The sequence below is a fragment of the Lathyrus oleraceus genome, chromosome 7 (assembly GCF_024323335.1).
Source record: "Lathyrus oleraceus cultivar Zhongwan6 chromosome 7, CAAS_Psat_ZW6_1.0, whole genome shotgun sequence".
Classification (NCBI taxonomy): domain Eukaryota; kingdom Viridiplantae; phylum Streptophyta; class Magnoliopsida; order Fabales; family Fabaceae; genus Lathyrus; species Lathyrus oleraceus.
This window is the reverse complement of record NC_066585.1, coordinates 260496326-260510011: the sequence shown is the minus strand read 5'-3', so window position 1 is coordinate 260510011 and position 13686 is coordinate 260496326. Positions and strand designations below refer to the sequence as shown.

General features: G+C 33.3%; 1 protein-coding gene across 1 annotated transcript; it reads left to right on the top strand.

Moving 5' to 3' along the window:
* The first annotated feature begins 6186 nt into the window (after positions 1-6186).
* On the top strand, positions 6187-10630 carry LOC127100722 (transcription factor-like protein DPB). Its single transcript, XM_051037984.1, has 9 exons — positions 6187-6854; positions 7473-7552; positions 8022-8065; positions 8507-8569; positions 8677-8823; positions 8951-9019; positions 9182-9280; positions 9688-9758; positions 10033-10630. The coding sequence occupies exons 1-9, from the start codon at positions 6658-6660 to the stop codon at positions 10268-10270; spliced, it is 1008 nt and encodes a 335-aa protein (XP_050893941.1). The 5' UTR covers positions 6187-6657; the 3' UTR covers positions 10271-10630.
* The last annotated feature ends 3056 nt before the right edge of the window (positions 10631-13686 follow it).

Here is a 13686-nt window from a genome sequence, read left to right as displayed (position 1 = left end):
TGAATATATTGAATCAGGATTCAGGGTCAAAATCGGGGTGTGACAATAATGTTTGAATTTTCTGCTTGTTTTACTTGTAGGTAGGGATGTCTGTTTCAATAACGAGTATGAAACTAAAGTGAGCGTTCCAAACTTGTGTGAAAGACCCAGAATGACATCCACTCAAAATAGACATAAATTTACAGCTCTAACTTCAGTGTCATCCTTCTTTTATTGTGGCACATCTCAAAAAATACGATCCTTCGTGAAGGCGTTCACATGCTCGCAGAAAAAACAATTTGAACAGAGTTAACACCGAACTTTATTTATTCTAAAGAAGGAAAGGGATAATTTCTATAAAACCCTTAAAGAAGAAAGAAGATGGTCATCACAACCAAATTTTGGTTCAGGAGTCGATTACGTAAGGGAAATGTATTATCACCCCTCACATCAGTTGTACTCAACGAGAACCTATTAGTTAAATTTATAATTGAAAGTTAGCTTATGTCATTTTGAAATCTTCTCCCTATTTTACGAGAAAAGAGAAATGTTTTTTAGGTTTTTTTATTACTATGCCTGAAAAAATTTCAAAATCCGGCTCCTATGTATCTCCAGGTGCGATGGAGAACTCAAGGTCTACGTAGTTCTTTGTATCAAAGAACTGTTTATTCGATGCTTTTAAGGAGTGATCCTTTAGACGTATCGAGTGGTTAAACATTTTTTTGTTGCTCGCTCTTGGAGACCGAAGTCTTTGACTGTTTCACATCGATATAGATAAAGTATACTCATTTCTGAAAAAGGTTTTCGAAGTCGCGCAATGGTGGAAAACAAGTTTGATTGGTTTGAGTATGTTTTAAGGTTTGGAAGATGAATATTAATGACTTGTAAGCAATTACTACTTTGGTCTAATATTCGGGACTATGATTGGACCTTTCACCCAGGTAGTCTTTTTCTTTCCAATTTGTTTGCGAAAAGGTTTGGATATTTACAAGTGTTTTGAATAAAAGACAAAGACTTGAGCTTGGAAGCAGTTACTACTTGCGCTTAATGTTCGGGACTATGACTGGATCTTTCACCAAGTAGTCTTTTTCTTTCCATTTATTGCGGGAAGGAGACACATTTGGATTTTAGTGATAGACAAAGTATTTATGACTTACAAGCGATTACCACTTGCGCATAATACTCAAGATTGTGACTGGACCTTTCACCCATGTAGCCTTTTTCTTTTGTTATTGTTTGAAATGGTCAAAATATGAATTAATAATTCTGAGTTTGATTGTGAAAAGAGATTGATGTTGGGTCAAGCGTTTGTTTGTGTTGTGGATGAATTCTGAAAGCGATTTGCAAAATAATTTGAAACAAATGATTGTTGAAATGATATTGAAACAATTTTTAAAATGATGGTAAATTAAGTCGATCAATATTTAATTAACAAAACTAATTGATTTAAATTCAGTTAAATCGATTAATTAAGCTACTTAAGATTAATTATCAAAATTATTTGATTAAATCAAATAATCAAGTTAATGAAAATTAATTAATCAAAATTAACTAATTAAACCAATTTTAATTATTTAATTAATTAGATTAAAACCAAGAAATAAATAAGCAACAAGTTAACACACGAATTTAAACAGAATATGCTCAAAGTCGGTTTGTGCGTAATGACAACAAAAGCAAAATGTCATACGCAAGGATCATAATGCGGCAAAGTAAAATCAATATATCAAATGAAATTTTGGCGGAATAAAGACATATAAATGTCAAATTCGCGAATTAGAAATTCGATTTACACAATGCATTGGAATCAAACAACAACAATAGCAACATATCCACAATTTACTTACACAATTTACATCATTCAGATTCAAAATAAAACCTCACGAATTTGCAACATAACTAAACCGAAAAAGCTTTACAAAATTGTTTAACACAACACACATATCATATCGAATCATGTCACAACTGTCATAATGTATGTGTATACTACACGCTCAAAAGAGAAACGAAGTTCCACTTCCGAAATTATAACGCAATGATAGAAAAAACAAAATACAACAGCACAACATAATGTTTATCATTATCGCAACCAAATACAATAGCATTACAGACCGAATCTCAATATAATTGAAATCAGTAAACATAGACTAATCATAAACGATATCAAAACACACAAAGAAAACTCAAAACATAATAAACAAATGTGTCGTCAAATTGAAAAGTTGCCGAAATAAAGAAAAATAAATAACCTTCAACAAAGTTGCTTTGTTGAATATTGTTGTTGTTCGTGTGAGCATTATCGTGGTATGTGGAGAAACTCGTCAGACCAATCACAACCATAAAAAATGGCTATTGAAATTTTTGATTTAATAAACTAAATCATATCTTTTTGTTGGAGATATTCAAGGAGAAAATCAAATATCCAACAGATTGTGCAAAGATTATGCATGAAAATAACTACAGATCCATAAAGAAAAAAGCCCAAACCTACATTAGAAGACAAAAAATCACATTGAAGATTTTAGAGTGCTAGGATTTATAAGAGTCCTTGTTATTTTTATGTACACCTCTATGTTTTAGTAACTTGGCATATAATATTTGTCTAGTTGAGTTATAAATTCAATATTATTATGTACACATCTATGTTTCAGTAACTTTGCATGGAAAGTTTGTCTAATTGAGTTGTAATATTCAACATTCTTTCATTTTGTTAAGATTAAAGTTGGTCATTAGGGTTTAATGGTTGTTTGCCCCTATCATTGGTTTTATGGAAGAGAAGAAAGTGAGTAGGTTCTCATGTTTATGGGGAGACTCTAAATAGAAAGTCATTGGGTAAATCGGGAAGATGTATTAAATAACATATGGTTTTTTGTTTCTTGTAATCCTAATTGTACTAAGCTACTAATAGTGAATTTCCTTTCTTGGATTGTGGACTTAGTCCGCTTGACGTAGGTGTAGTTTCACCGAACATGGTAAATAATTGATTATTTTCTTTATTACTTTTCTGCTCCATCATCTAGTTTTTATTATTGTAGTGGTTCTAGTGTATCTTGTCGAACCGGTTGTCGAAGCATCAAGTTTGACATTTATCCCATGAGGAACATAACTTCAATTGAGATTGAGATATTATAGAAGTGAATACCAAGTGACCGATTTGTTGACCAAGGGAGTCACAATTAAAGTGTTCAAGAGATTGAAGAAGAACGTGGCCATGAAAGACTTGAAGCACATGCATTAAGATGGTCTATTAAGATAAAAACTAATTCATATACAATTAATCATTTGGCATAATATGTCAATCGGTTACACTCTTTTAAATTGTCAAACACAACTTACAACAACAAAATGTAATCAATGGACATAATAAGTCAACCGGTTAAACATGTGTATTTTTAGTTAAAAACCGACTTAGCAGTGAAGTGTAGTTGGTTGACATAATATGTCAACCGGATACACTTGGAAGTTTTCAATTTTATTTTATTTGATAATTGTACCTCATCATGTAATTGTATAAATACCCTTTATGTATCTTGTGAATGAAATAATGTGCATATTTTCACCCTCAATTATGACTCTCTCATTTCTCTCACTCTCTCCCCCTCCACACTTAATATTCATCAATATTTTAACCATTTTTTCACCAACCTTGTGGTTCTCAAGTTCTAACAAACTTTTCTATTTATCAAGAAATCCATTATTATAGTTTTCAGGGTTTATCAAAAATAAGTACGTTTAGGATCTCAATCTAACACAGACGTACATCTTATATATGAAATCGCAACTAATGCGATTAAGCCGAATACCATGCGATTATAAGAAAACATTAAGCCTAAACTTGCAATTAGAGAGAGAGAGAGAGAGAGAGAGAGAGAGAGAGAGAGAGAGAGAGATAGATAGATAGATAGATAGATAGAGAGAGAGAGAGAGAGAGATGGAATGCTAGATTTGTAGTGGTTCGATACTTCGTCCTCGCTTGTGCCTACTCAACTCTCCAATGGTTTCCCATTGATTTTTTTCTTACTATTCCACTATGGTTTTGAATTTTTTTTTTAGAAAATCTTTTAATACAATCATGATTCAAGATAAGGCTGGAAAATAAATGATCTTCGATGTGAATCCTCTTTGACTATATACAATGTTTGACATTGGATTCTACGAAATCTTTACTCGATTTCGACTTTTATCTTCCAATTTCAAGAATTATGCTCTATACATCTATTTTGAAGCGACCTATACTCAATCCTACTGGTTCCTTGTTTGAGTATTGAGTCATATGAAGATGAGAAAAGCTCCAACTATGCCCGTAGCAGCTTCCACACAGCTCTACTGAAACAATCTTGGAGAAAAAACCTTATTCTTTTCACAACTGGATTGTTAATCCCAACCACAACCACACGAAAATGCCAACCTTAAATCTTCAAAGATCTTCATAAAATAAACCTCTTGACATAGATCTCACGCCCTAGGTTGATACGTAAATCCAAACAACAATGAAAGAAGCTAGAGGATGAAGATGAAGAGATATTGCGGTTGCAAACTCAAAACAAAACTCAAGATGCATTTTGAAAGCTTGATAGAAAAGTGTGTTGTGTGTTCTAAATCATAAAGTGTTATTAAGAGGGATTTGAAAAATAAATAAACTATATATGTGTTAGAGATAAGGCATAAGACTGGAAAAAAATACTCATTTGATTTAAGTAAAGAGAAAATGGTATGATTCGAGTCAAGAGAGTGAATGATTTGAATAAAGAATCAATAACTAAGAAAATTTGCTCATATGATTCAAATTAAGCTTTTTATGATTCAAGTCATGTGATTCGAGTTACACAAATTATGATTCAAATTAAGATTACAGAACCATAATCCAAAATATACAGCCAAGATTTGATTATAGTTAAGTCTTTTCATGATTCTTATCAAAACCTCTATGATCCGAGTCATGTTTTACTATGATGCGAACCAAACTCACAGAAGCAAAATCATGTTTTTCAACACCATATTTGATTCAAGTCAAACTATCTTGTGATTTGAACCAAACTCATAGATACAAATTATAACTTTTCACAATCAATTTGATTTAAGTAAGTCAATTTCCTAATTCAAATAACATTTCCAATACACACAAATTTTAACAAAAACGACGACTTGAATCACACTTTCACGTGTTTCTTGATCCAAACCTCGGACTAATTGACTAGAAACATATTATGTCGACCTTAATCAAATAGTTTGATTTATACATGTGTAAAAAACGATTTAGCACTAAATCCTAGAATGTGAAACTGTGTGAGGAGACTCAATTACGATAAATAAATAAAAAACTAAATTGGCAAGCAACAAAACATAAATAGGTAAACTCTAAGAGGCAGAACAACTTCAATCATGATAGACTCCGCTTCAAACCCATACATTTGGTCGAGTAGGAGTGATAATCCTCTTCTTCAGCATGTCAAACCACGTTCCAAGTTTGTACGTTTGGTCGTGTGAGAGTTAAAACCCTCAACTTGAGTAAACCAGACCTCCTTCAAACGCTTGCATTTGATTGAGTGAGAATTTTGACAATCTCGGATACTCATATTTCTCTGCTAGCCACTGGGTCATCGAACTATGACACCACACCCACCTCAATCTGAAAACTACTAGCTAGAGATTATAATATTTATATTTTGATTGACGAAATGTTCTCCGAGACACTTTAATGTCGATAAGACGAGACACACAAAAAGAAGCTCAACATTAAACATTAATGCATCATTTGTGACACCAACACATGGACATAACACATTAAAGCAAAAAAGTCCATGTTCACAAGAGAATTTTGTCTCCGAACCAATCATCAATCTAACCGACTTAATTAACAACAATCTCAATAAGAGATCTCTAATCTACAAATGTCTGATTCAAACTATCACTTGACTCAACCTCTGATCCACAACTCCTATAAAACACCTAACTAAACCATTACACGAGCATGTTAGACTTAAAGCTACTATTTCAAAGCTGAACAAAAACTCATCGAAACACAATATTACAACTTCAAAGTTATATAAACTTAAGACCTTCACCACTTAAATTAGATTTTGTTTAACTTTAAAAATCTTAGGACCTATACTAACTTTGAACATCAAAGTATTTGTAGATACTTTGAAAGTCATTCCCACTAAGATCAGCCAAATACCATCATCTACCCTTAGTATTCCGAATTCCAAACCAAACACACACTACATGACAACTAATCTATTTTGAAACATGTATCAATAGTCTCTATGCATCCAACGACACAATATTTTTCTTTTTTTTTATAGTACTTCGTAGAGTTGCGCTTTTTTTTTACTCCAACCTTATGAGTATTTTTGTATGATAGATTACATACATAGGCATGAATTTAGGAGCGAAAAGAAACCGTAATCGTATTTTGTGCCGCTACTCAACAAACCCCCGCTCTCCTTAAGATCTACTCTTTCCCTCGCCGATAACCGTCGCCGTCGTTCCATCACTACTCGCCGTCCTTTTCCTCTCTTTCCATTCTTCAATTTCGTCTTCACATTGCGTGCCCTAGGGTTATTTCTCATCTCGTGTTCGATCGTTTTAGCTTCCAAATCGAAACCGCGCTTGAATTGTATCATCCATTTTTCCTCTCATCATTCAGAACTTGTTGCTGAAGTTGTTACATGATAGATGGGAACGCGACCGCAGCAATCGCGTGTAGATGAAGACGACGAGGAACTGCTTGGTTGTGGAACTACGATTTCGGGCCAATCAGGCTCGACTAGCCGGAGTGCTGGGTTGGGGACTACCGCCGGTGATAATGCTGCTCTCAAATTAAACCATCTTGACATACAGGATGATGATGCTGCATCACAGGGAGCAGTTGCGTGAGTCTTATCTAATCCTTGCACTTTCTAGATTGAATGTATTATGTGATGCAAGTTGCTATTTACCTGCGGATTTTATGTTTGGTCTAGCTTGGGATGAAATGTGATGATTTTTTGTGTACTTGCTGTTCTTCACGTGTGTTCAACTAAGTGTAAATGTTTTGAAGTGGAATACTGTGCTTGAAATGGCTTTACATTAATTCCAATTATGGTTTTAAATCGCGGATGCGGTCGCGGGTGTTGTGATTGCGGTTATTGCAGTTGCCGTGACACACATTGCGGCCGTTGGAGCGTGAATTTTGACGGGGAGATGTTTGAAATACACACTTGAGAAATGCTTAAACTTGAGAACTTTTATTACATAAGAACAAAATTGACTTTTGGTGTTCTAAAATTTTGATTTTTGAGGAAAAAAACAAAACAAACATGGGCAAAATTGTTTGATGTTGATCAAATGCTGTTGCAAATGTGATTTAAATCACAATGCAATTGCGGTCCGATGCGGTTGCAGAGGTTACCACATATCTATTATGAACAGTAGTTTTACAATTAGTCTAATATTTTTTTAATCGTTACTATCTGTTTAAATTGATTCCCAACTACTCATTGATTAAGCAGTAGCAAGAAGAAAAAGAGAGGCCAACGGGCTGTTGGGGGCGATAAGAGTGGAAGAGGGCTTCGCCAATTTAGTATGAAAGGTTTATGATCTGTCTTGTTTGTCCACTTTGTTCTTTAATGTATAGTTTCATTAACTTTTAACTGGTTATTTACTTTATCCTAGCAAAGTTGCATTTAGGAGGCTAATTTGAACTTGTGACATGCTTGTTTGTAAGTGTTTGGAAGAGTTTATGAAAGTACCTTATTAAATATCATAAGCTCTTCACAATAACTTATTGAAGCAACTTACCAAGCATATTGGTTTATTTTAATTTTCTCTTCAATTGTAGAAAGAGCTTATATATAAGCTCTTGAATGATAAACACTTATTGAAATAACACTTTCACTAATCTGTTTACTCAATTGTCCTCTTAGTAAACCGAGTATTGGGATTCTAATTGTGAAACTTGCAACAGCGGTTCTTGTGTTAATTAGACAGACATTTTTTTTAGGTCATTTTGACAATATTCTTTTAGGTTTTGCCTCTAATTTGTTGTTGATTGTCTGCAGTGTGTGAGAAGGTAGAAAGTAGAGGAAGAACAACTTACAACGAGGTTAGGACTTTACTTAAACCATTTTAAAATTTGTATTAAAAGCATAGTTCTCAATCATGGATAGCAAAGCAGAGTAGCCGACCAAAGAAATGCTATACGAGGATGACTGCTATTCTAAAATATAAAATCTTTTAAACAGATTAAATCAATGATTCTATAAGTACATACATGTTGGAAAGTTAAACTAATTACTAAGGGTTAATGTATATCATAGAATAAAATTGGTAGCTTCAATTATTTTTTAAAATATTTGTCAATGATTATGCTTGATTTTTTTGGGGGTAAAACTGCTTGTGGTAATTATTGGCATCAGGAACTTGTTGTGGACTTGAAGCCTGCCTCCCCCTCACGACATTTTTTACCGTTCTATATTATCTATCTCTTTTTTATACTAGTTATTATTCCTTATTTCCTTTTTTTTTTAACTTTTTAATAATATAGGTGGCAGATGAACTTGTGGCCGAGTTTTCTGATCCAAGCAATAGTGTTTTGACCCCTGATCAGGTTTTCTTACCTTCACTAACAATTTTAAAATTATTTTCTGTTTACATATTAAAGGTATAAGATAAGTATTGTGGGCTAATTTTTTTGGGGGAATGAAAATTTGTCAGCAACAATATGATGAGAAAAACATCCGTCGAAGGGTCTATGATGCTCTGAATGTTCTCATGGCTATGGATATTATATCCAAGGATAAAAAGGAAATACAATGGAAGGGTCTTCCTCGTACCAGTCTGAATGATATTGAAGAACTAAAGGTTTGCCCACAGTCTTGAGCTGTAACTTTTTTGCTCTGTAGCTTATATGCTTTAACTGCAGTGATGTTCTGAGCTAATCCTAAAATACAATGAAGGGTTATTTTAACTCATTAACTTGATTAAATAGACAGAGCGTCTTGGGCTCAGGAACAGAATTGAAAGGAAAACAGCCTATCTGCAGGAGCTTGAGGAGCAAGTAAGTCTAGCCTACTCTAACACATTAAATAAGGGAATGAGATCTTGGACCTGGATTGGTGCTTTTGAAATATGCACTTGATTATAAGAAGATTCTAGCAAATTACGTCATTTTTGTATAGTTCAGCTTCTGTTTGCTAACTGCTTCTATTATTATATCAAGTTTGTAGGTCTTCAGAAACTCATTCAACGAAATGAGCAATTATGTAGCTCAGGAAATCCTCCCAGTGGAGGTGTATCTTTACCTTTTATTCTCGTACAGGTACGCCATCATCTCAATATCTTCCGTTTTTGGTCATTTGTCTAGTAAAAAAATACTATTCAATTATGCTTTGGATCTTCAATTGTGTGATAATTAAATTACATTGATATCAACTCACTGCTGAGCATGTTACATGAACTTAAGTAGCTGGCATGAATTTCTATTTATAAATTTTTTAATTATATGATATTATTGTGAGATTAGATCTTATCTAGCTGGTTAGTGAATTCACTAGAAACATTTTTTACCATTTTTTGGGCATTCGTTTGAATTTGTTTGACTGAAAGTAACTGCTACACACACACACACACACACACACACACACACTAGCAGTTACTTTCAGTTGACAAGTTCAAACGAATGTCCAATGGTATTGCTATTTGATTAATCTCTTCTAAAATTTATAGACACGTCCTCATGCAACTGTTGAAGTGGAAATATCAGAAGACATGCAGCTTGTTCATTTTGATTTCAACAGGTAAAGCTTAACTTTCCTTACTTGGGCATTCTTTATGAGTTATGAGGTGATTAGCTTTAGGTTTTTATGCTGTCTTAATGTGAAGACACCCTAATTTGTCGTATCATAATATCTGGAAAGTGGAAACTAGTGTATCCTATTGTGGTCAAACACTCAGACCACTAAAAAAATTTGAAGGTGAGTTTTGGAAGGTAGTTACTGCCAATGTGATGCTTTTATCCATGTGTTGGAAAATGTTTATGCCTCTTTTTATATATGTTTAATCTCTCTGCAGTTCTCCTTTTGAGCTGCATGACGACAATTATGTTCTCAAGGCAATGAATTTTTGTGAGAGTGAGAGACCACAGAGTGACAATGTCACACACAATATCGTGAATGGAGGGGAAGGTTCTAGCATGTCGGGCATGTATCAGTCACAGGTTCCTCGTTCAGTTTCAAACATGTCAGTTAGGCCTCCCACATCACCTCCACTCCCTGGAATATTAAAGGCAAGAGTTAAGCAAGAGCATTGATCTGCAAGCTTATGATATCATCTTACCTTAATTAAGCATGCCTGTATATTTTGTAAAGAGATATACCGAACTGTAGACCTTCATAATAGTTAGTCACCGGTACATCTTTGGTAGACCAGAAGCGGTTCGATCTGTTTGCTTCTTTATTGTTTAGGGTAGACTGGCAAATTCATTGGCTACTACCATCTATCACCTACGACCTTTTCGCCACATATTTTTCCGGTAACTTCCCCCTCATGTAGTAAGAGAATTCAGTTGTAATAAATTGGTTACTACCTTGATAGCATATGATGATTACTTCCATGATTCACTGATTTGCAGTGTAAATGTTTTCCAGTTTATGATTGGTATTTGGACCAATGCATCTTGCTTGTCTTGTTGCTTGTGATGTTGGTATTTGGACCAATGCATCTTGCTTGTCTTGTTGCTTGTGATGTTGGTATTTTCAACATCACTTTCATTTTGTATTATCCATATTAGTTTACTACCTAATATCTAGTAATTTAGATGGTCGCCATGTTTGCAATGCTCGACTCCACATTTGCTAAATATTAGATTGCTGAACATCTCTGCAGATATAAAGAAGTGGGGAGAAAATGCAAAAGGGAAATCATAGGATACTCATACTTGTGCATAAATTCAACCATTTATCATTGCAAAGTAGAAGAATAAGCTTTTTGCATGAACATGACTGCAGTATAGTAATGCAAAAGGTTTTTTTAGGGGCCTAGTGATGACACGCGTGGAGGGAGAAGGGTGAAAATATGGAATTGAATCCAGACACCCGATTAAAATGTCTACTTGACCAAACCAGGAGGATGTAGTAACGAGAATATTGCAAATGAAATTCATTTTAAAGCTCGTCACAACTATGATCATAACACGAGGGAGTTTGTTATCAAAATAAACTTGGAACTGGTGATGCTCTTCGTAATGTTATGAGTGTTCTTGTAAAAAAACACTGCTTTTTAAGAAAATAAGGTTAATTGTGAAAATATTTTATATCTTTTTAAAGAAAATTTGTGCTAACTATCCTTGCTAAGGGTTTTTTTACTAAAAAATATATTAGACTTTCAAGAACAAATGTGTATTTTTTTTAAAAAAAATTCTTGAATTGTATTATTTAACTATCCTTGCATCTTCTGTACTCAATAATTCATGTAAATTTTTCACAATTTTTATTAAAAAGTTAAAATTAATAAATATTTTTTAAAATAAAAACAAAATATTTTTGCTAAAGGGTCGTTTGGGGATGGTTGAGTTTTTAGTTTATTGTTTGAAAAATCAAAACTTGCTCAATAAAAATGAAGTTGAGTTGATATTTCACTTAATTTCAAAACTTGCTCCACTTCATGAGTTTCATATATTCCATTTGCTGGTTGTACCCCTTGAAAGAGAAACATTGGTTCATTCCAATGTTTTTGTCCCAATCCATGACCATTTCACTTTGTGAGATTAAGAGATTCAAAACTTTTATCCATTCAACAGCCAGACTACTTTTTCTGTGTAGCTGGGACGAAGACAACTAAATGTAAAGATTGGAATAAGAGAGGAATATTTGACACAATCAAACTTTGTGTTGATGACTTGAAGTTTGTCAGGTCACATTTATTTAGACTCCTTAGTTACTGGTCGACAAGTGTTAACAATGTTGTCTTCGTCTGGTGTATGGTCACACCTAGCCTCCTTGATGTAGTAACCATTATTGGCTTTCCAATAATTGGAATTAAGACTATCAATCCATGATGCTCTGATTCTCTAACTTAAGAATTTCCTTCTCCAAAAGTACCTTAAGAATTTCCTTCTCCAAAAGTACCTTAGGGTATTCCAAGTTTTTGGCCGCAAATGCTAAAAATAAAAGCGAACACACGTGTGAGTTTTTTCTTACTTTACTTTAAATCATATTTTTAAAATTAAATTTAATCGAATGATTAATTAAAAAAATGTTAATTTAATAATTAGATTAAATTTAATTTAAAAATTAAAATTAAATTCAATATAAAGACTATGATCTGAAGTAAATTAAAAAAATTACTCTTAAAATAAGTTGAACATTTATATATAATCTCACATACTCTTAAAATAAATTAAAAAAAAATCTTAGGTAACAAGTGACAATTTTAATAACTTCCATAATCAACTTCAAACTGAATTAAAGTTAGTTAGTGATCGGTAACTAGCTCATCTTCATAGGTTTCATTTCCCTTTTTGTCATTGCTACATTACAATCTCTTTTCACTTGAATGATTTAACATCTCCCACAAGTTAAAGGTTGGTATATATCTACCATCTTCAACTTGGATAAAAGCTCATTGAATGGTTGAGGATGTAAAGCTTTGAAAAAGAAATCGACTAACTAGTTTTTGGACTTCACAAGAAGTTTCATAATTTTTTTGTTTTGTTTTTCTCTCACAATATGACAACCAGTTTCCAAGTGTTTTGTCCTCTCATGAAAAATTGGGTTGGTTGCAATATGTAAAACACTTTGATTATCACAATATATGATATTGTGTACATTTCATCTTCAAATCATTTATGAGATACAAAATCCACTGTAATTCACAAGTGGCAGCTGCAAGAGCCATGCACTCAACTTCTATAGAGGACCTTGAGATTGTCAATTGTTTCTTGGTTCTCCATGAAATAAGTAACTTACCAAGGAAGAAACATTGACTTGATATTGACCTTTGAGTGTCTAAACATCTTGTCTAATTTGCATCTGAATATTAAGCTGCATAACTGAATCTTTAGGAAACAATACGCCTCGACATGGACATGTCTTTAGGTAAGGACTCTACATGCTACATTCAAATGAGTCATAGTGGGAACAGATAGGAATTGGCTCAGTTTTTGGGTGCAGAATGTAATATCGGGTCTTCTTGCATTCATGTATAACAGTATTTCCACAAGTTTTCTGTAGGCAGAAACGTATGAATATTGAGCACTTGAATCTTGGTGAAGCTTGATTACAGGATCAACAGAAACTGACTTGAATTCAATGAAGCCTGAAACTTCCAAGAGATCAAGACAATAATTTCTTTGGAAATCAATATTCTCTCCTTTGAATAAGCCACTTATGTACCTAAGTTCATGATTCAAAGCCATTGTCCAAATCTATCTTGATTGATGTGAATTTATTCAAGTTATTTCCTGCTAAAATGACATCATTAACATGCATCAACAGGATAATGAGAGAAGAGGAGTTTGCCTTGATGAACAAGGAATGATCTGAGCATAATGATGTTTTAAGAAGGAACACTGTAAGCCTTTTATACCAATGCTTGCTAGCTTATTTAAGCTAATAAAATAATTTAACAAGCTTACATACTTGATTATGCTTAGAAGTTAAGATACTTTATGGTATCATCATGTGAATGTGAGAAAAATACAAGAATGGGGTTGAATTGTGTTGGTTT